A 22,735-nucleotide genomic window follows, 5' to 3' on the forward strand; every position below is an offset into this window, starting at 1 on the left:
CTAATACATGCAAAACCGTAAACATGGGTAAACCTTAAAAATATTAAGTGAAAGAAGTTAGACACAAAGGGTCACATACTATCTGATTTCACTTAGATGAAATATTCAAAATCAGTAAATATTGAGTTGGCCAAAAAGTTTGTTTGGGTTTTTCCATAACACCTTGCTGGAAAACCCAAAGGAACTTCTTGGCTAACCCAATTCACAGAAACAGAAAGTAAATTAGTGGTTGCCAAGGGTGGGGGGAGGAGAGAACAAGAGTGACAGTTTAATGGGTGCATGGTTTCTGCTGTTTGCAGTGATGAAAATGTTTCGGAAATAACTAGAGATGGTGGTTACACAATCCTGTGAATGTATTGAATGCTACTAAATTGTCCATTTTAAAGCTGGTTTATTTTATGTTATGTGAATTTTACCTCCATTTAAAAAATTATGGGAGCCAGAGAGAAAGGAATTGAAATTCTGTGTATAGCCTGTGTGGATACCTGAGCGGCAATAGCAAACAAAGTGAGTAAGCTATTTCAGCTAATGAAATAGATTCATCCTTCAGTGTTTACTGCAAACAAAGCCTCTTGCCAGTGTAGACGAGGTAGTGAAGTGGTCAAGCTCATCCCATTTATGGTCAATAGGACAGGAGTACGTCTAGTCAAGGCTATGGTTTTTCCAGTGGTTATGTATGGATGTGAGAGTTGGACTGTGAAGAAAGCTGAGCGCCAAAGAATTGATTCTTTTGAACTGTGGTGTTGGAGAAGACTCTTGAGAGTCCCTTGAACTTCAAGGAGATCCAACCAGTCCATTCTAAAGGAGATCAATCCTGGGTGTTCATTGGAAGGACTGATGCTAAAGCTGAAACTCCAATACTTTGGCCACCTCATGCGATGAGTTGACTCACTGGAAAAGACTCTGATGCTGGGAGGGATTGGGGGCAGGAGGAGAAGGGGACGACAGAGAATGAAATGGCTGGATGGTATCACTGACTCGATGGACATGAGTTTGAGTGAACTCCGGGAATTGGTGATGGACAGGGAGGCCTGGCGTGCTGTGATTCATGGGGTCGCAGAGAGTCGGACACGACTGAGCGACTGAACTGAATTGAACTGAACTGATGTCTAAAATGAGGGCTCAAGAATTGGTAGATCATGATTCAGATTAAACCCAATGTGTATGTATTTTCCCTCCATACATATACATGTGTCCATTCTCCCCCCAACACCCCCTCCTTTTTTAAAATATTTGTTCATATATTTAATTTGGCTGTGTTGGGTCTTGGCTGCGTCATGTGGGCTTCTCTAGTTCTGGCGCATGGGCTTCAGAGCACTCAGGCTCAGTAGTTGCCCTGCGGCAGGTGGGATCTTAGTTCCCCCACTAGGGGTCAAACCCACGTCCCCTACGTTGGAAGGTGGATTCTTAACCACTGGACCACCAGGGAAGTCCCCACTTACGTTTTCATTTATCCCATGCCAGACCTTTATTCATTAAACCAGAAGTTAAAATTGAGCTTTCATAAAGATCCAGTGTTCCAGGTTTTCTAGAGAAAAAAAATCTGACCTTCCGGTGACCCTGGGCTCACATTACTACATGGTCAGAATCAGCCTGCGTGGACAGTGAGTGCCACCGATAGACTGGCCAAGGGCTCTTTCTCTCAAAGTTCACCCCCCTCTTCCCCATGCCACCTGGACACATTTCACCTTTAATCCTCTTTTGAAAACTTTGTTTACAAACTCTCCCTTTAAATCTCCCATTAAGACATAAATCTGCCTTGCGTAAGAAGAGAGGAAATGTCCAAAGGGCAACAACTTGTTCTTGAGGCCAAGAAGGGGGTGCAGGTAAAAAATCCCTTATTTGAGGGTGGGATGAGGGCAGAAGGCAGAACCCCAGAGCCTAAGATACCACCAGACTGGCGGCAGAACCCAGGCTGTGGTGGGGAGAGGTTGCCGGTGGGCAGAGATGGTGAACCAAACCAGGTTTCTCCTCACTGCGGCACTGCTACCTTCCTGTGCATTTTGCAGTTTTCCCTGGGGCGACCCCCCTTCTCAGCCTGGCTCGGGTGGCCAGCCTTTGAAGAGACAGTGGCCCTCATGGCTGCCTCTTGAATTAGTTTTGCCTCTTGGACTGCCGCTTCATCATACAAGCCTGGGTAATACCAGATTCCAAAAACCCCAGCTCTCAGAATCCTGGCAGATTGTGAGAACAGCACCTGTTGTTAGATAACCTACCACCTGTGGGATCTGGCTTTTATTTTTAAGCTTCTTTATTTTTTTTTTTTCCACCTAAACACAACGTGGAAGAAACCAGAGTTGGGACAGTCATCTCAGGCTCTGGAAGTTCAATTTTCCTCCATACAATGGCAAGGGACGACTGCAAATTCAAGTAATAACCAATTAGAGGCAGAAAAAAATGATGAAAAGTGACTCAGGGTTTCTTGTGACTGTTCCTGCTCCCACACAAAATTTCTAGGCTTTATAAAAGCCTTTGTGAGAGTGGGCTGAACGGTTTTTCTTAATGGAGAAATTTCCAGATGCCTGCTAGTGGCAGCTGCCTCAAAGCTCAAATGGTGACTGAGTTTAATCTGATAAAGCTCTTGTTGGACTTTATTCACTCTCTTGATTTTGAGTAGGAATGTGGGCTCTTGTCTCTTGAGATATTGTTCTGTAGGGCATTACAGTAAATTTTTGTTGTTCAGTCACTCAGTTGTGTCCAACTCTTTGCAACCCCATGGACTGCAGCACCCCAGGCTTCCCTGTTCTTCCCTATATCCCAGAGTTTGCTCAAACTCATGTTCATTGAGCCAGCGATGCCATCCAACCATCTCATCCTCTGTCGCCCTCGTCTCCTCCTGCCCTCAATCTTTTCCAACATCAAGGTCTTTTCCAGTGAGTCGGCTCATCGCATTAGGTGGCCAAAGTATTAGAGCTTCAACATCAGTCCTTTCAGTGAATATTCAGGATTGATTTCCTTTAGGATTGACTGGTTTGATCTTGCTGTCCAAGGGACTCTCAAGAGTCTTCTCCAGTACCACAGTTTGAGAACATCAGTTCTTCAGTGTTCAACCTTCTTTATGGTCCAACTCACCCATCCATCCATGACTACTGGAGAAACACATGCAACATCTGAACAGCCTTTGCTGTGACTCACAAGGTGCCGGATGAGTTCAGCCTCCTTGAACTCTATGGCTAGACTCTGTAAGGAGGAAATGAGTTGTGGTTTTGTCAATTTTAATGAGGAGGCAGCAGTGGGAAATGGTGAATGACCTTGGACAAGTCACTTTCCTTTTCCAGGAGTTTCTATTTTCTTATCTGAAAAATGTGACTTTGTGATATTGTTTGAAATAAATTAGATAATCCACGCAAACCACCCAGCTTGGTGCCTGACATACAGTTGGTGCTCATATGTTTGCTTCTATTATTGTCCTAATCAAGTCTGAAAGTTAGGCAAGACCTGGAAGAGATGATGTCAGTGAGAGTAAGGTCCTAGGATCTACCCAAATGTTAATGCCTCCTTTTAGAGTAGTTTGACGCTAAAGTTGTCTGCAAGCTACAAGTAAAGTTGAGTTGTAAAGGGAAGACTTTGTTTCTTTTGGTTCCTAGAAATCTCTTCCTGGCTTAAATCTTCAATGCCTGCCAGCTACCGTGTGTCATGCCCATTCTCCAGCAACATTTTTGCAGACCTGGCTAAAGTTGTCTCTGATAAAAATGATTCCTCCAGGTTCCCAGGACAAAGAGGACTTTGGACCCTACAAGTTGTCATGCTTTTGATCTCTGAGACCCTCCTCAGTTCAGTTCAGTCGCTCAATCGTGTCTGACTCTCTGCGACCCCATGAATCACAGCACGCCAGGCCTCCCTGTCCATCACCAACTCCCAGAGTTCACTCAAACTCACGTCCATTGAGTCGGTGATGCCATCCAGCCATTTCATTCTCTGTTGTCCCTGTCTCCTCCTGCCCCTAACCCTCCCAGCATCAGAGTCTTTTCCAGTGAGTCAACTCTTCACATGAGGTGGCCAAAGGATTGGAGTTTCAGCTTTAGCATCAGTCCTTCCAATGAACACCCAGGCCTGATCTCCTTTAGAATGGACTGGTTGGATCTCCTTGCAGTCCAAGGGACTCTCAAGAGTCTTCTCCAGCACCACAGTTCAAAAGCATCAATTTTTCAGTGATCAGCTTTGTTCACAGTCCAACTCTCACATCCATACATGACCATGGGAAAAACCATAGCCTTGACTAGATGGACCTTTGTTGGCAAAGTAATGTCTCTGCTTTTTAATATGCTATCTAGGTTGGTCATAACTTTCCTTCCAAGGAGTAAGAGTCTTTTAATTTCATGGTTGCAATCACCATCTACAGTGATTTTGGAGCCCAAAAAAATAAAGTCTGACACTGTTTCCACTGTTTCCCCATCTATTTGCCATGAAGTGATGGGACCAGATGCCATGATCTTAGTTTTCTGAATGTTGAGCTTTAAGTCAACTTTTTTCACTCTCCTCTTTCACTTTCATCATGAGGCTCTTTAGTTCCTCTTCACTTTCTGCCATAAGGGTGGTGTCATCTGCATATCTGAGGTTATTGATATTTCTCCCAGCAATCTTGATTCCAGCTTGTGCTTCTTCCAGCCCAACATTCCTCATGATGTACTCTGCATAGAAGTTAAATAAGCAGGGTGACAATATACAGCCTTGACGTACTCCTTTTCCTATTTGGAACCAGTCTGATGTTCCATGTCCAGTTCTGACTGTTGCTTCCTGACCTGCATATAGGTTTATGGCTCAGAAAAGAAAGCAATGAGAAAGGCATATCTAGGCCAGCAAGAAATGTCCTTCACAGGAGAACACGTGATTTCTAAGATGAGTGGTGTCACCTCTCCAGAGGTTTCATCTTCTGTTTGGCTGATACTAGGGAGATGCAGTCGTAAAAGTCCTTCATGACCCTCCATCTGCCTGGGTGGGAAAGCTCTCTGGAGCCCCCTCCTCTGACTACCAGTTTATGTTGTATTCAGAGGGCTTCTTCTAGGCTTTGTGAACCAAAAAATAAAATGGTAGTCATTTCTCAAAATTGTCTGGGAAATGATTAACTTCTTTCCTTTGATCCTTTCCCACTTGTGGGAGGACAGTCAAGTAGCCAGGGTGGAGAACGTATTCTAGTATTTCCGACATCGCTAGGGTAAACAGTGGGAGGAATTCAGCTGCTAGAGTGGTTAACCATGGCTATTTGGAGGGTTAGAAGCTCTGTGTGTGTGTGTGTGTGTGTGTGTGTGTGTAACTTCTGTAAGTTTAGAGAGCTGTTTGAGCAAAAAAAAGATACGGCAATTTCCTCTTTTTCTTTCCTTTTTTTTTTTCCCACAGGCCTGAATTTCCTGCTGCTATTCATAAAGATGCTTTTTATCTTTAACTTCTTGTTTTCCCCACTTCCAACCCCGGCACTGATCTTCATCCTGACCTTCGGAGCTGCCATCTTCCTGTGGTTGGTTAACAGACCTCAGCCCTCCTTGCCTCATGTTGATCTGAACAAGCAGTCGGTGGGAATTGAGGTAACATGCCAATTACCTTCGCAGTTTGTCAGCCTTCATGGAACACAAACTGTAATTCAAGACCTTAGGAGAGGTGGGAAAGGAGACTAGGAGAAGTGTGGGAAAGTTAGCCTTTTTGATTATCAAAAATCAACAGAAAATCTACAGGTTGAAAGTTCTAGTAATGGTACATTTTTGTTTGTAATGAAATCACAGATTTTATTGGTTTTATGATGCCAAAAATCTAGATGTGGGATTGCAAACTATAGCCTGCAGACAAAATCCACCTTTATCTGTGTGAGCAAGCTAAGAACATTCTTCATATTTTTCAAAGGATATGTAAAAAGAATAAAAGAAAGGGCTAGATCATATGTGTTCCACAAAGCCTAAAGTATTTACTCTCTAGACCTTTGAGGGAACACGTTGCTGACCCACGATCTAGATGATAGAGTCAGTACTCTGCAGACAGAAGAACATTTTCATTGAGAAATACCATGTCTAAGAATGGCAAAAAAAAGTTATTGAATTCAATTCCAGCTTTGAGATAATAGTCTCTCTTAAAACTGACAGACATTGAACGGCGCTTCTCCCCTCAATTCTTTGACATTTTAGCAAATCATTCCACTTCCTATATCTCTGAACTAAGGGAGAGCGCCACGAATTTTCTCTCATGATTTTCCATCTTCAACCCTTTTCAGAGAAGAAAGCATTAAAGCTAACCCTTTCTGATCTTGTTACAAGCTCTGTGCTTCTAGTTGGGAATCTGACTTCAAGTTGCCTCCATTCTCCACCACCCTCTCTTTTATTTGGAAGATTTTCATCAGCATCTTCCTGTCCCTATAATCCCGGTACTTCAGGCTGCCATATCTTTTCAATCGTCCGTTTCCCCTGAGTCTTTAAGAGCAGGCTGTTGATTTCCCCTCGTGAACTTCAACCCACTGAGGTCTGACTTTTATCACTACCATCCCCTCAGACTTCTCTGCATCACTTGTAATCTAAGTTCTAAATTTAGTGATTCACAACAAGGTGCTACTGTACAGTACAGGGAACTATATTCAACATTCTGGCATAAACCATAGTGGAAAAGAATATAAAAAAGAATGTATATATGTGTATAACTGAGTCATTTTGCTGTGCATCAGAAATTAACACTACATTGTAAACCAAGTATACTTTAGTAAAGAATAAATTAAAAAAATAAATTCAATGATTCTTCCTCCCAATTGACTTGACACTTCCTTCTTAAAACTTTTTCCTTTGCATTTCATCATATCCTTCAGTGAGATTTCTTCCTAATTCCAAGATAGCCTTTCTTTGTCACTTAGATTCTTTCCTCTCCTTATCCTAGAGTTTCAATCTCACCATCTTTTGATTCCTCTGATGCAAGGGTTGGCAAACTTGTACTGTGAAGGCCAGATGGTGAAGAGTTTAGGCTTTGCAGACCGCATGGGTTGTGTTGCAACTATTCAACTCTGCTGTCACAGTGGGAAAGCACCAAGAAATATGTAAATGAGGGCAGGACTGTGTTCCAATAAAACTTTATTTAAAAACTGGCTAGCCATGTTTGGCCCCAGTTATAGTCTGCCAATCCCTGCTTTCAATCCTCACGGTTTTTGAGAAAACCTCCCTCTAATATGATATGAATATGTACCTGAAAGACACCCAAATCTGACCTCTCTTTTTAGTTCCAGTCCATCTCAGTGACACTTGAGTACCTCAGGCTCCACACATCTCTTTATTGCATGTCTTCTCCCTTACATACTGACGTGTATACACACACACACACACACACACACACACACACACACACACACACTTTTACATGCACACCTGCACCCTTTCCTGCTTCCCCTCCTGCTCTATCTCAGTTAAATGCATCTCTTCTTACCTAGTTGCCAAAGGTTGAATCATCTTTCATTCTTCCTCAATGCTGTCTCTGTAAGTAGACAGCAAGACCCCGTCTTTCTTTCCTAGAAATAGAACTTTGTTTTTGATGTCTTGACTTAATGTGACATCTGATGGAAATCTTCCCTGATGTTCCAGATGAAGTCATATCTTTTGTTAGAGTCTCATGGGTTATCTTGGACTTTTATAGCCACTATTTTGGTAGTAACTTACAGTTTTGAATGCCTATTTAATTGATGGTAAGGCTTCTCTAACTTTCATGAGGGTTGAACCATACCTCTAGCTCCTACAGCAACTCCAGGATATCTAGATCAGGACTGGATCCTAAAGTTCCAGATGACGTTTCTAGACATATCCCTAGCTATGTCCTCATTCTCAAATACCCTGTTCCTGAGCTGCCCACCAGAATCTGCCATGTGTTTTTGTGCCTTCTTTTTATTAAGTTGAAGCATAGTTGGTTTACAATACTGCATTCGTTTCAGGTGAACAACATAGTGATTTTTTTTTTTTTTTGCAGATGATATTCTATCATAGGTTATTACAAGATATTGGGTGTAATACCCAGTAAACCCTTGTTGCTTCCTCTGCATCTTTATTCAGGCTATTCCTTCACTCTGAATTATTCTCCTCTCCTTCCATTCTATGAAACCACATATTCTTGGTAAATGCTTACTGTCTTCAGAGTCTCTATTGAAATATTATTTCTTCTCTGTAGCCTTTCTATTTGATTCAGGACTGGTCATTCATCTCCCAAAACATATGTTGTTATTACAGTGTGTACATCACGGTGTTATATTTGCACCTTTTCCCCTTCTTGCCCTACCCCAGCTCCCAAAACTCTCATTTATGTGGCGCTCATGGGCAGATCCCCTGGAGAAGGGAAAGTCTATCCACTCCAGTATTCTGGGCTGGAGAATTCCATGAACTGTATAGTCCACGGGGTTGCAGAGTCAGACCAGTCTGAGTGCTTTCACTTTCACAGGCAGTACTTTTGTCTTAACTCACTTTGTATCTACAATATTTGCCCATTGCCTTGAACATAGTATGCGTTTGATAGAGGTTTAAACTTAAGATGATTTTTTATAACAAGGCTTCCCTGGTGGCTCAGATAGCAAAGAATCTGCCTGCAGTTCAGGAGACCTGAGTTCAATCCCTAGGTTGGGAGGATTCCCTAGAGGAGGGCATGGCAACCCACTTCAGTATTCTTGCCTGGAGAATTCCATGGACAGAGGAGCCTGGCGGGCTATAGTCCATGGGGTCACAAAGAGTTGGACACAACTTAGCAATTAAGCCCAGCACAGCTGCTGCTGCTGCTGCTAAGTCACGTTAGTCGTGTCCGACTCTGTGTGACCCCATAGACAACAGCCCAACAGGTTCCTCTGTCCCTGGGATCTTCCAGGAAAGAACACTGGAGTGGGTTGCCATTTTCTTCTCCAAGGTATGAAAGTGAAAAGTGAAAGTGAAGTCGCTCAGTCGTGTCCGACTCTCAGCGACCCCATGGACTGTAGCCTACCAGGCTCCTCCGTCCATGGGATTCTCCAGGCAAGAGTACTGGAGTGTGGTGCCATTGCCTTCTCCAAGCCCAGCACAGCACATAACTATAATATTGTCTCTCCTGTGGGTGTGGGTGTGGGTATGTGTGTGTGTGTGTGAGTGAGTGAGTGCCTATGCATATACCTAGGGAGGTGGAGGGAAATTACCAAAAACATAACATCTCTGGGTTTCTCTGATATGAAGATACCACAATTTTGAGACTTGAAAAAATTGATTGATTGAATACTAAAAGGGTCATCAGTGTGACCTCAGTAGTCATTATTTATGTTCTTTTCAATTCAATCCATACAGGTTTGGAAAGGGTGGGGAAAGACTCAGGCTTGACCTAAACTCGGTCTTCTGTCTTAGGGAGGAGCACGGAGAGGTATTTGCCAGAAGGACAATGACCTAATACGCTACTTCTTCTCAGACGCAAAGACGATATATGAAATCTTCCAAAGAGGACTTGCTGTGTCTGGTAAGCCTGGCTGTTTCCCCTGGCCTGTAAGACCAAGGTGGGCTCTTGTTCCCTACCTCTCCTTCCCTGTCTCACTTCTAAAACTTTGTTTAAATGTGGTGGTCCAAGAAGAATTAAAAATACAGTATGGTGGGGACATGAACAGAGGATCTGGGTGGGTGCTGGAAGCTGTGTAGCAGGACAGACTTGGGCTTGAAACCCAATCCTTCTATTGCCAGCTGTGTGACTGCACAACCACTTTGCCTCTCTGAATCTGGTTCTCATTTAATACAAGGAGAACTTCCTGGCCAAGTCGTTGTTAAAGAGTTAACGGTAGGAAAATATTTTGGTTAATTAACCAGTACATTTGTTTAGGAAGATGTGCTTCATAAATGTAGTTCCCTGCATTGTAGAATCTGAGCCAGAATTAGCATTCAGGCCTCCTGACTTTTTACCTTGCCCTTGCCCCTAGTATCGTACTACTGGCCCTTGATGCTGTTCTTAGTATCACAGAAGGTAACTGTCTTTTGGACTTTCCTAGAAGCATTATCCCATGACCTTTGGTAGGTTCATTTCCAATGAATGAAAGAAGTACATCAAGGATCAGTACTTCTATCTGATATCATTGAACACAATGCTGGGTATACTAGCTTCCTTTCAAAATCAACGGGCTTATAACTCTCCCTATAATTTTTTTAAATGTTTATTTATTTATTTGGCTGCATCAGGTCTTAGTTATGGCATGTGGGATCTAATTCTCTGACCAGGGATCAAACCCAGGCCCCCTGCTTTGGAAGCTCAGTATCTTAGCCACTGGACCACCAGGGAAGTCCCACTCTCCCTATAACTTTTTTTCTCTAAGGTGATCTTCTGTCCAGGCAGAGGTTTGCTATGTGACTTTTCTTCCTCCACTTCCCTTCTGCCTTTTAACTATGACTATGACAATATTTAATAGCCAATTGTTTTTGAGTACGAACTATAATACTACATGGATGCTGCTGCTAAGTCACTTCAGTCGTGTCCGACTCTGCGTGACCCCATAGACGGAAGCCCACCAGGCTCCCCCTTCCCTGGGATTCTCCAGGCAAGAACACTGGAGTGGGTTGCCATTTCCTTCTCCAATGTGTGAAAGTGAAGTCACTCAGTCGTGTCCGACCCCTAGCGACCCCACGGACTGCAGCCTATCAGGCTCCTCCATCCATGGGATTTTCTAGGCAAGAGTACTGGAGTGGCTTGCCATTGCCTTCTCCGACTACATGGATAGCATCTACTTATTTTCTTACACCACAGGGATTAGTTGTTATACACCCCCATTTACATTTTTTATTTATTTATGACTGTGCTTGGTCTTCACTGATGCTCATGGGCTTTCTCCAGTTGCCGCGAGAGAGGGTTACTTTCTGTTGTGGTGTGCAGGCTTCTCGTTGCAGTGGCTCCTCTCGTTGTGCAGCAGGGACTTACAGCATGCAGGCTGAGTAGTTGTGGTGCCTCGGCTTAGTTGTCACTAGGCATGTGGTATCTTCCTGGACCGGGGATCAAACCTGTGTCCCCTGCATTGCCAGGTGGATTCTTAACCACTGGACCAACAGGAAAGTCCAACCGCATTTTTTAAAGTGAGGAAATAGAGACTCAGAGGTCCAGGAATATTTTGAAAGTGACAGAACTGGAAAATGTTGATGCTGATACTGAAATCTAAGTCTCTGTCTAGATTATTTTATTTTACGTCAACTCTTAAGTGTTTTGTAAAAGTTATTGATCCTCAAGATAAGGTTTATTGTAAAGAAAGCTTCTATCTGAAGGTTCCAGAATGGACTGTACTTGGTATTTCTGGCTCCACTTCAGTACTGATTTAGATTTCCATCCACAGAACAAACAAAAACAAACCAACCAGTTACTTATTTGGCGACTTAAGACAGTATATAGCTAATACAATAGACTTTCCTTTGGGACTTTCCACTTTGAAGTTTCCTTCACTGAGCATGGATTGTTATTGGAACTAGATACAAGTCATTCAGCGCACAATATGTGGCACATAGGACACCATCATTTAGAAATTTTTTTCAGTGTTAAATTAAAACTAAACAGATAAATTGGCTTCTCATGTAAGTAGGCATGAAAAATCCAGCCTATTTCCATAGAAAAATGACACATCTGCTTACAACTGGGATGGAATACATCAGCCCTAGCCTCTATCTTTATAGGGTTCCCAGGTGGCTCTAGTGGTCAAGAACACACCCGTCAATGCAAGAGACTTAAGAGACATGGGTTTGATCCCTGGGTTGGGAAGATCCCCTGGAGGAGGGCATGGCAACCCACTCCAATATTCTTGCCTGGAAAATTTCCATGGACAGAGAAGCCTGGCAGGCTATGGTCCACAGGGTTGGAAAGAATTGGAAACAACTGAAGCAACTTGACACAAACACACACAACCTCTATCTTTAATCCCTACCCAGGAGATGGTCCGTGTTGAGAATCACTTGCATGCATGTGTGCTGAGTTCCTTCAGGTGTGTCTGATTCTGTGTGACCCTATGGAATGTAGCCCGCCAGGCTCCTCTCTCCAGGGATTCTTCAGGCAAGAATACTGGAGTGGGTTGCCATGCCCTCCTCTGCGGAGAATTACCTGCAGACAGTGTTTAAAATATAGATCCTCTGGCTCCACTGTGTTTTACTGAATTAGAGTTCCAGATAGTTGCTGTTCAGTCACTAAGTTCTGTTCAACTTTTTACAACCCCATGGACTGCAGTACCTCAGGCTTCTCTGTCCTTCACTATCTCCCAGAGTTGGCTCAGATTCATGTACACTGAGTTGGTGATACCATCCAACCACCTCATCCTCTGTCGCCCCCTTCTCCTCCAAATATGAATTTTAAACAGCTTTCCAAGGGCTTTGTGTGCCGAAGTTTCAACTCTACCTAGCTTAGGGCCCCAATTTTGCTGAGTTGTTAATGGATGGATTCTTTATAGATGGCCATGTCTTAGAACAGAAGATCTAAGTTGATTAAATTTATCAAAGGCTAGGCTATTGCCTAGTCAGGGCTTTGGCTAATCAAACATAAGCTGATTAGGGCACAGAGTTTAACGAAACCCCAGTTGGTGCCCCCTTGGGACAATTGTTTGACTTATTCCTTGACCATGGGCCTCTGCTAGTATTTTCATCCATAGGGAAGTGATAAGGAGATGCAATAGAGTTTCTCTCACCTTTATCAGCTCTGCCACTTACTGAGTGAGCTTTAAGTTGTTCAAGTTCATGATTCTTGTTTCCATGGTGATAATGATAGTTATTGGGAAGACCCAATGAGTTAATGTGGCAGCACAGAGTAAGATAGGGACCATAAGAGGTACGTATTGCTGGGGGTTCATGTTAGTACAAACCAGTCTCCATCGGTAGAGCACCAATGGCACGCACTCTAGGCTGGAGCAGGGGCTGTGACCCCCTAAAGCAGGACTTGCCTGACTTCAAGGAACATCTCAGATTGAGACTTGACTTCTTGAGCATTCATGCAGCTGCTTCAGCAGAAGGAAAAAGCTCTAATGTTTCCTGTGAATAGTCTCCATGTTCATTAAAAAGAAAAAAAATCTCTTTAGACAATGTGGCTATCTCTTTCCTGCTTTCTTTTCTTTCTCCTCTGTCACTTAGTCTGGAAGTTCACATTTGCCTCTGAATTCCTAATAACCTTCTCTTTGCTTCCTTTTGGCTAGAACTGAACTCCCCTCAGCAATTTGGCTAGATCCTCTATGTAAAACTTCCTTCCCTTCTGTGCTCCTATTTATAACTCAGTTTTATTCTGGCTTAGAGATGGGGGTTTCTCAGCCAGTTAGGGGTTTTCCTTAGCCTTGTAAGTACCATAGCTTCTGTGACTTCTGTGGCTGAAACGACTATTTAGTAAGTGGATGTTCCCAGACTTACTGTAATTTTAAATAAGGCAGAATAGTTTCGCTTTTCAGAAGTTTAATTCTTCTATTGTCAAATGTGAGACACAGTTGTAAAAATATTCAAGGCTAATGTACATGCGTGTATACACGAGTGCTCCTGTGTATACTCATGTATTCTCATAATTCTTTATGAGTTTCAGTGTCTCAGAAGACACTCTCATATAAAGTACATTACCAACTGATTCATGATGAGTAAATGAAGCTTAACAGATAAAGGGAAAGGTCCCATTTTAATAGCTGTGAAAGAAGCTTAGACTCAAGTAATAACTTTTAAAATCTGTTAAACCAGAAGACATATTAAAAAGTGACTATTTAGTGTCTATGACTTGATCTTTGCTGGTGGGAGAAAAGACAAATTGTCCCAACTGATTCACCAAGCAATGTGGTGCTGGGTATCAAAAACCTGAGCTGTCTAATGTGGAACTCTGCTCAATGTCATGTGGCAGCTTGGATGAGAGGTGAGTTTGGGGGAGGATGGATAGGAGTATATATGTGAAACGAGTCCCTTCGCTGTTCACCTAAAGCATCACAACATTGTTAATCGGTTGTACCCCACTACAAAATAAAAAGTTAAAAAAAAACAAACCCTGAGCTTTCTAACCAACTGTCCTCACCCCCAGCTCCAGCCACCCTTTCCAACCCAGTTATTTCATTTAAAATACTCTAAGAAAATGTTCTAACTTTGAAATGACCAATTTGAAAATATGTATCGTAGCATTATTTGAGGTGTCAATTTTGGAAACAATCTCCATGCCCAAAATGAGATCAATTCAGCTATTCACTAGAATCCTTCATTACTTGGCCATAATAAGGCCATTAAAATCGCTATAGAGAAGAAATAATAACAGGGGAATATTTGTATAAAATGGGGCAAGAATGCAGGATACCAAAATATATATGTGGAATGAATATAACCTTGAAACTATCAAAGGAAGTATCAAAGAAAATACTTAATATCAGTCTTGATAATGGTTTTTATGTGATGAGATTATTGATGACTTGTATTTTGATTTTTTGTCTAAATTTTTATGAGCACATTTTTCTACTGTGCATGTATGCTAAATCGCTTCAATCATGTTTGACTCTTTGTGACCCTGTGGACTATAGCCCGCCAGTCTTCTCTGTCCAAGGAATTCTCTAGGCAAGAATACTGGAGTGGCGCCAAGCCCCTTTTTTATTGTAGGGAAGCTCAGTCCAAGATTACCCAATACAGGCTATTTGTGTTCACTTATAGGTTTTTGCTTGTTCACGTCATGTGGGCTAGTCCATATTCACGGCTTTCCCCAAATGCCTGTTACCATGGAGGTCACATATTCCAACATGGAACCACCCCTGTTTTTTAGCATTTCCTAAATGTTGCAGATGTAGTTTCCAAGACTCTGTCTTTGAGAACTGAGTACTTAACACTTTTGCATTTCCTTGGCACGTAAGAGAAGCTTGCATCCTTACTGGATTTATCGTTTGTGTCTTGTCTCTTCCAAACCTTGTTTTACTTTCTCCGGTCCAAAGAATTTGCAACTGGAGCTGATTTTCTCTTAATATTATGTTTTTTAGACAATGGGCCTTGCTTGGGATATAGAAAACCAAACCAGCCCTACAGATGGCTGTCCTACAAACAGGTAAGTCAGGTCCATGATTTTGGATAAGTTCTTTTGCTTATGTGGTATCCTGAGCTAATTTGTTCTCTCTGGAGTCTTGATTGCTTTTTTTTTTTTTTCTCTCTCTCTCTCTCCCTCTCACTTTTGTAGGTGTCTGATCGAGCAGAGTACCTGGGCTCCTGTCTCTTGCATAAAGGATACAAACCATCACAAGAGAGCTTTGTTGGCATCTTTGCTCAGAATAGACCAGAGGTAACTGTGTTGAAATTAACGAAAAGAAATGAGTCAGGGCCAAGTCTAAAGACTTAAAACCCTACCCCAAATCCAGCACTCTGATGCTTGATGAAGACTTATGAAAGCTGTTTAAAGACCTCAGACTCTTTAAATATTGCTCCAGTTGAAAGAGTTATAGTACAGGGCCTCTTTAATCCTGGTTGAAGGTCTGGTGCTATTTGCCAGGTGACTGGGCTTCTCTCATGTGTTTCCAGTTATGTGTCATTTTAAGCCAGTCTGTCATATGAAAAAAATAAGGAAAATGTGAGGGGACTGGCAAATAAGAGCTTGAGAATGACGTGGAAAGGGATGAATTGGTATTAGAATTGGAACTTGCACATTGTCCCTGAACTAGTATCCAAGGCATCCACTTCTCCTTGAGACCAGCTGTAGCCATCTTTCCACAGTGAGTTGAAAGCAGATTTTAGACATTACAATGATTGGAATTAAGCTTAGTTCCAAGTTCAGGTGAAGTCATTCGACCCAATATCCTCAGAGAAAAACCTTTGTGTGTTTTGGAATAGTTGCATGACATATGCTTACCCACGCCAGTTGTTTAACTGAAAATCTAAGGTGGGGGCAGGCCTGGCTGCACTTCTGGGTGCATCTGTATACTTCATCTTCCCTTAACCCAGCCTCAGAGATATCCTTGACTCTAGTTCAGAACTTAACACCAAACCTGGTATCTTAGTCTATTACAGCTGCCATAAAAAAAATAATATCATAGACTGGTGGCTTAAACAACAGAAATTAATTTTCTCACAGTCCTGGAGTCTGTTCAAGACCTCCAGCTGAAGATCAAGGTGTCAGCAGGTGTGGTTTCTCCTGAGGCCTCTCTTCTTGGCTTGTAGACAGCTGCTTCTTGCTGTGTCCTCACTTGACTTTTTCTCTGCCATCTCAGTGTGTCTTCCTCTTCTTGTAAGGACAGTAGTTATATTGGATCAGGGTCCCATCCTTATGAGCTCTGTGTTGTGCTTAGTCACTCAATCATGTCTGACTCTTTGGGACCCCATGGACTGTAGCCCGCCAGGCTCCTCTGTTCATGGAATTCTCCAGGCAAGAATACTGGAGTGGGTTGCCATGTCTTCCTCCAGGGGATCTTCCCAACCCAGGGATCAAACCCAGGTCTCCCGCATTGCGAGCGGATTCTTTACCATCTGAGCCACCAGGGAAGCCTAAGAATACTGGTGTGGGTAGCCTATCTGCTCTCCAGGGAATCTCAACCAACCCAGGGTCTCCCGTATTGCAGGTGGATTCTTTACCAGCTGAGCTTTATGATCTCATTTCGCCTTAATTCTTTTTAAAAGGCGCTGTCAACAAAAACAATTGCCTTGGCATTAGGGCTTCGACACGAATTTAAGGGGGATATAATTCAGCTCATAATGACATTTAAGACTCACCATTATCAGGTTCTGACCCATCAGCCCAATTCACTTCCTGTCACTCTTTATGCTTTCTGATGTGTATGTAGTGATGTCATGCAATCCTGCTTTGTTCATTCACTTCCTTCATCCTTCTCCGCCTCCATCTCCATTAACTAAATCCTACCTGTCCTTCAGCTGCTGCTGCTGCTGCTGCTGCTGGGTCACCTCAGTCGTGTCCAACTCTGTGTGACCCCATAGACGGAAGCCCTCCAGGCTCCCCCATCCCTGGGATTCTCCAGGCAAGAACACTGGAGTGGGTTGCCATTTCCTTCTCCAATGTGTGAAAGTGAAAAGTGAAAGTGAAGTCGCTCAGTCATGTCTGACCCATAGCGACCCCACAGACTACAGCCTACCAGGCTCCTCCATCCATGGGATTTTCTAGGCAAGAGTACTGGAGTGGCTTGCCATTGCCTTCTCCACTGTCCTTCAGAGCCCTGCCCAATTTCCGTCACTTTTCCCAAAGTAGTTCCAGATAGCCTTAATCCACCCGTGAGAGTGACTCTGTTTCCTTAAGACTCCCTAATGCTTTCTGTAACTTCTATGGATAGAACTTATAACCCTCTACCTTTGTTTTATAGTTGTCTCTGCACCCACCTTATCTCCTTTATTTAATTATATTTTATAGCATCAGCAATGGCAGTCCCTGCTGCTGCTGCTAAATTGCTTCAGTTGTGTCCAACTCTGTGTGACCCCATAGACGGAAGCCCACCAGGCTCCCCCGTCCCTGGGATTCTCCAGGCAAGAACACTGGAGTGGGTTGCCATTTCCTTCTCCAATGCGTGAAAGTGAAAAGTAAAAGTAAAGGCGCTCAGTTGTGTCCGACTCTTCACGACCCCATGGACTGCAGCCCACCAGGCTCCCCCATCCATGGGATTTTCCAGGCAAGAGTACTGGAGTGGGGTGCCATTGCCTTATCCGGCAGTCCCTAAAGCATCACAAAAAAAGAAGAGATTTGCGGGGACTTCCCTGACGGTCCTGTGGTTAAAACTCTGTGCTTCAAATGCTGGGAGTCTGGGTTCCATCCCTGGTCAGGGAACTAGATTTCACATGCCACAACTAAAGATTCTTTCTTTTAACACAGAGCCATCAAATAAGCATTTGTTCACTAAATGACTGACTTAACACACTTCCTCGTCAAAGCATATGCTAGTCCTTAATTGAACATCTTTCCGCACAGTGGGTCATCTCTGAGTTCGCTTGTTACACGTACTCCATGGTAGCTGTGCCCCTGTATGATACCCTGGGAGCAGAGGCTGTCATATACGTCGTCAACAAGGGTAAAACTTTGCTATTACATTTTAACTTGGTTCTTTCTTGATGCTGAGTAGTTCCTCATTATTGGTTTTTGTTAACAGACTTAGAATGCTGTGATCAGAAAAATGCTCAAGTCTCTCTTGTCCTGTAATACCTAGGATATAATTGAGAGGGAAGTTACAAAAAAACCCATGAATCAGGGCTATACTCAGAAGTTTCAATGAAATACTTCAAGGTGGTGTCATATGACAATATAGTTTGCCAGTGAGCTGTTTTCACTGGCCACCCTGGAAGAGATGCCATAGAGTGAGTGAATAGATCGCTTAATTGACTGTATCACTATGAAAGTACTGGTTTAATTTCCTACTCTTGTAAATCGAAGTGAGTATAGTTCACCAGCATGTACCAATGTCCATGGTGAGTCTGTAGACAAAATGACTATTGCTAGAGAAACAAGTTCAAGTTCAATGGGCAAGTAAGAGATATACTAGATGTTACCTGCCATCACAGAACTGGTAGATTAAGTGAGTAGATCCACTGGAACTATAGACTTAATCAGAAAATTTCTATTTGTGTAAACAAGTATCAAAGCAATTGCTACCATTAAAAATCATAAAATGCTTGCCTGCTAAAATCCTTGCCCCCTCCTTCCCCTTTTAATCCCTCCTCCCCATGCCCCCAAACAAAACAAATGGACAGGACCACATATGTGACCAAGCATGCTGTCTGTATTCTTAACCTGAAGGAATTTTGTGGCTCCTCTAGAAACTATAAACAGTTGGCACTGTGCAAGCAAACTAAGTGCTTCTGTTTCAATTAAGTTTACTTTATTATCAATGGAATGTTTCAGATTTTATACATTATAAATCTGATTTACAAACATCATCTCCTTTAGGGATCCAATAGTTCTGACAATTTCAAAAATCTTTTCCTCTTTGTAAGAAAACTGGATGCATGGCAACACAGGAGGCTGACCTCTGGCTCTCTTTCTGCTTTCAGCTGATATTGCCGCGGTAATCTGTGATACACCTCAAAAGGCATTAGTCCTGATCAGTAATGTGGAAAAGGGCCTCACTCCAGGCCTGAAATTGGTCATCCTCATGGATCCCTTTGAGGATGACCTGAAGAAGAGAGGGGAGAAATGTGGAGTTGAAATCTTATCCCTGTTTGATGCTGAGGTAGGGACCTGAAGCTCAACTGCCAGCCAGAAGGCTGGTCTCACACTGTGGGCAACTTGCAGGGCTTCCATACAAGAAAGCAAGTTGATGTTCTCCAGAGGTGGCAGGGGAGGAGTCAATTACACTCATGCTATTAAGCTATGGGAATCATTTCCCCAAGACAACTCAGAAAGCCTGCCAGTGGGGGACAAAGGTCTGTGGCCAGCAGACAGATTTCCAAGTAGAGAATTTATAAATACAGAAGTAGTTAGGGAGGTGATCCTGGAACCAGGCTTCCTAGGTTCACTTTCTAGCCCCACATCCATTAGTTATGTGACCTGGGGCTAGTTGCACCACATCATCTTTTCCCCCTCTGTAATATGAAGATGAAACCATCCCTACTTCACAGAGGAGATTTAAAGAGTTAAATGAGAGAACATAAAGTGGTCAGGACAGTAATATAATGTGCAGTTAGCCTTGAAATGTCAATTATTCATTTTATTTAAAATGATTTAGCAATGGTCCTGGAAGACTGAACCTTGAGAGTCTGATGGGAAGTTTGGACATTTGGGATCTGCCCTCATGAGTTGGTATTCTAGAGAGAACTTATACTCTACCCCGAGGCTTCCATTGTGCCTGAATGTTGGCTTCTGGGCCTGACCTGGGTTGGAATTTTGGTTGTATTCCCACAGAGGTGTTTACGTGCAAAAGGAAAAGAGGACTGTATTTGTCCTAAGACTGTCCATCTCAACTAATGTCTTTCTTGCTTGCTTTCTGTTCATTCAGAATCTAGGCAAAGAGAACTTCAGAAAACCAGTGGTAAGTTTTCTTCTGCCTCATCTTGAGTCTTGCCATCTTCAACTCTCAAAGCTCACAGTAGACTAAGCCCTTATGCTTCCCCCTCCAGCCTCCTGCACCAGAAGATCTGAGCATCATTTGCTTTACCAGTGGGACCACAGGTCAGTGCCCAGGAAGTTGCCTCAGATGCCCCTAGTTAGCCAAAAACATGGCTTGAGTCACTGACCACTGGTGGGCTGGTAAATATACTTTATAAGCAGCCGTATCCTGAGGGACTTATAATCTAAGACTTCTAAATATGGTTGCCCACTTAGAAAAACCCAAGCATAAGCAAACACATTTCAGTGAACAACCAGGAGCAGTTTACATGCTATGGAAGGAAAGGGCCTTAAAAATGGCTTCATAAAGTCAACTTTCTCCCCCAGCCTACCACTCTCTCAATTTAACATCACTGGAATGACCTCACTCAATCAAGATAGCCCACTCGTAGATCTAAACAGATCATTCTGTGTCCTCTTTCTCCCCCTCTGTGTAGCTACTTAGCTATTAGAACTCTTAATAAATTTTAATTTGACCCATAATAATCTAGAAGTTATAGCCATTCCACTGTGCCCCGTTTATAAAGTGATGGCCAGGTAATATTGTTAGATCTGAAGTGTTCAACATGAAAACAGCGCAAGGCAGGGTGGGGGTCACTTGGAGTCTTCTTTTTGTTGCTATCTGAGACTGTGTTTGTGCCCTGCATGGTAGCACAAGGCTAATAATGCAATCAGAGTAGAGTTTCTGGGGTATCAGTCATTCATAAGCAGAGTCATACACCATTCATAAAAAGACCCAGGGACAGAAGAAGTTCTCAGCTCACGGAACAGGAGTCCTAGCTCCATGGAACAAGTGTAGCTTCTCATTTCAATGCCAGAGACAACCTATTACTCACTGACTGGATGTTTCCACCTCTTGTTTCCTACAGGAGATCCCAAAGGAGCCATATTAACCCATGAAAATATTGTTTCCAATGCTTCTGCTTTTCTCAAATGTATGGAGGTCAGTGGTCAATTGAAAATGAGGCCCTCATTAAAATATCAATCTGTCGTAAGATTTTAAAGTGAGAGGAGGCAGACAGGGAAAAAACAGATTGAAGGTCTGAGTGTGGATGAATACAAGTACATCTTTGTATGGAGTTTTGCTCTTTTATTTATTTATTAAGATATATATATATTTTAATCTGGACCATTTTTAAAGTTTATATCGAATGTGTTATAGTACTGGTTCTGTTTTATGTTTTGATTTTGGGGGGCTACAAGGTACATGGGATCTCAGCTCCCTGACCAGGGATAGAACTCACACCCCCTGCATTGGAAGGTGAAGTCTTAACCACTTGACCTCTGGGGAAGTCCCACAGAGTTATGCTCTGTTAGGGTCACTGCAGATCTCCACACTCAATGCAGTTAAAGCTGCCCTGAGAGTTACACAGGGCACATCTGCACAACTGTATGCGGCAGTCCTAGAAAGAAGAAGTGTTTAAATCCTCTTTGGAAAAGGAAATTGACATTAACTCATTGTTGTCTCCTTTCCATTTCCTGGTCTCTAGGGTGTTTTTGAGCCCAATCCTGAGGACGTGACTATATCCTACCTCCCCTTGGCTCATATGTTTGAGAGGGTTGTACAGGTAAGATCCTATATTCCTAGCAGGTGTGTGAAAAGAGGGTCGTGACTTGCTAGCCCCACATTATTCCAAGGGCAGCTCTGCAACATTTTCAATCTACTATCTAATGTGAGGGCACGGGCAGCAGGGAGTTGTCACGGCTGAGTCCTAATCTTGGCATCACCGCTAACCTGCTGCAGAGTCTTCCTGTGTCGAGTCAGTCTGTATCCCACGGGGTGAATGCTTGCTCCTGCCTTCATACAGGGTGCCTGCAAATCCCTGAAGCTCATAGCCTGGAGCTTACTATCTATCCTGCACAGAGAGAAGAGGCAGTTTTTTCTTTTCTTTGGGCTAGAGGTTTTGAAAAGATCTAGGCTTAAAGAAAAGGAAGTTCCCCACAGAGGGGCGAAGAAGGAACCTTTGATCCAGATAAGGTGTCCAGAGTATGTCAGGGGGAGCTGCTGACGACAGCACATGCACTGGGGAAGAGCTGGCCTTCTGTGAGTGGTCACCAAGCTTTTCAGGCTATTCTGAGGCTGATTTGAGAACCAAAAGCAAAAACACAGGTGTCATTAGGGATGGAAAATCCCCTCTCTGATCCCTGCTTAAATACCTCTTCAACCAGCTTATCTGTTGGTACAGTTCAGTTCAGTTCAGTCGCTCAGTCGTGTCCGACTCTTTGCGACCCCATGAAACACAGCACGCCAGGCCTCCCTGTCCATCACCAACTCCCGGAGTTCACTCAAACTCATGTCCATCGAGTCGGTGATGCCATCCAGCCATCTCATTCTCTGTCGTCCCCATCTCCTCCCGCCCCCAATCCCTCCCAGCATCAGAGTCTTTTCCAGTGAGTCAACTCGTTGCATGAGGTGGCCAAAGTATTGGAGTTTCAGCTTTAGCATCAGTCCTTCCACCCAGGATTGATCTCCTTTAGAATGGACTGGTTGGATCTCCTTGCAGTCTAAGGGACTCTCAAGAGTCTTCTCCAGCACCACAGTTCAAAAGCATCAATTCTTCGGCGATCAGCTTTCTTCACAGTCCAACTCTCACATCCATACATGACCTCTGGAAAAACCATAGCTTTGACTAGACGGACCTTTGTTGGCAAAGTGATGTCTCTGCTTTTTAATATACTATCTAGGTTGGTCATAACTTTCCTTCCAAGGAGTAAGCGTCTTTTAATTTCATGGCTGCAATCAGCATCTGCAGTGATTTTGGAGTCTGCTGGTACATGAATATTAAAATGGAAGATTCGGTTC

The 22,735-nt window shown here is 43.1% G+C and overlaps 1 protein-coding gene across 4 annotated transcripts in view; it reads left to right on the top strand.

The window, feature by feature from the left end:
• Nucleotides 1–22,735, top strand: part of ACSL5 (acyl-CoA synthetase long chain family member 5) — a 57,654-nt gene that overhangs the window by 20,479 nt on the left and 14,440 nt on the right. For 3 of the 4 annotated variants that reach the window (XM_055424652.2, XM_055424651.2, XM_055424653.2), the window contains exons 2-11: nucleotides 5,338–5,522; nucleotides 9,309–9,417; nucleotides 14,885–14,949; nucleotides 15,079–15,180; nucleotides 17,803–17,902; nucleotides 18,879–19,057; nucleotides 19,823–19,855; nucleotides 19,944–19,995; nucleotides 20,802–20,875; nucleotides 21,423–21,500. In XM_055424652.2, coding sequence (XP_055280627.1) covers nucleotides 5,367–5,522; nucleotides 9,309–9,417; nucleotides 14,885–14,949; nucleotides 15,079–15,180; nucleotides 17,803–17,902; nucleotides 18,879–19,057; nucleotides 19,823–19,855; nucleotides 19,944–19,995; nucleotides 20,802–20,875; nucleotides 21,423–21,500 — 948 coding nt within the window. In that variant the 5' untranslated portion in view covers nucleotides 5,338–5,366. The remainder of the gene's footprint in view (nucleotides 1–5,337; nucleotides 5,523–9,308; nucleotides 9,418–14,884; nucleotides 14,950–15,078; nucleotides 15,181–17,802; nucleotides 17,903–18,878; nucleotides 19,058–19,822; nucleotides 19,856–19,943; nucleotides 19,996–20,801; nucleotides 20,876–21,422; nucleotides 21,501–22,735) is intronic. The other variant, XM_055424658.2, reaches the window with a different exon arrangement.

The sequence above is a fragment of the Moschus berezovskii genome, chromosome 12 (assembly GCF_049115385.1).
Source record: "Moschus berezovskii isolate FMDL1 chromosome 12, NW_MosBer_1.0, whole genome shotgun sequence".
Lineage (NCBI taxonomy): Eukaryota > Metazoa > Chordata > Mammalia > Artiodactyla > Moschidae > Moschus > Moschus berezovskii.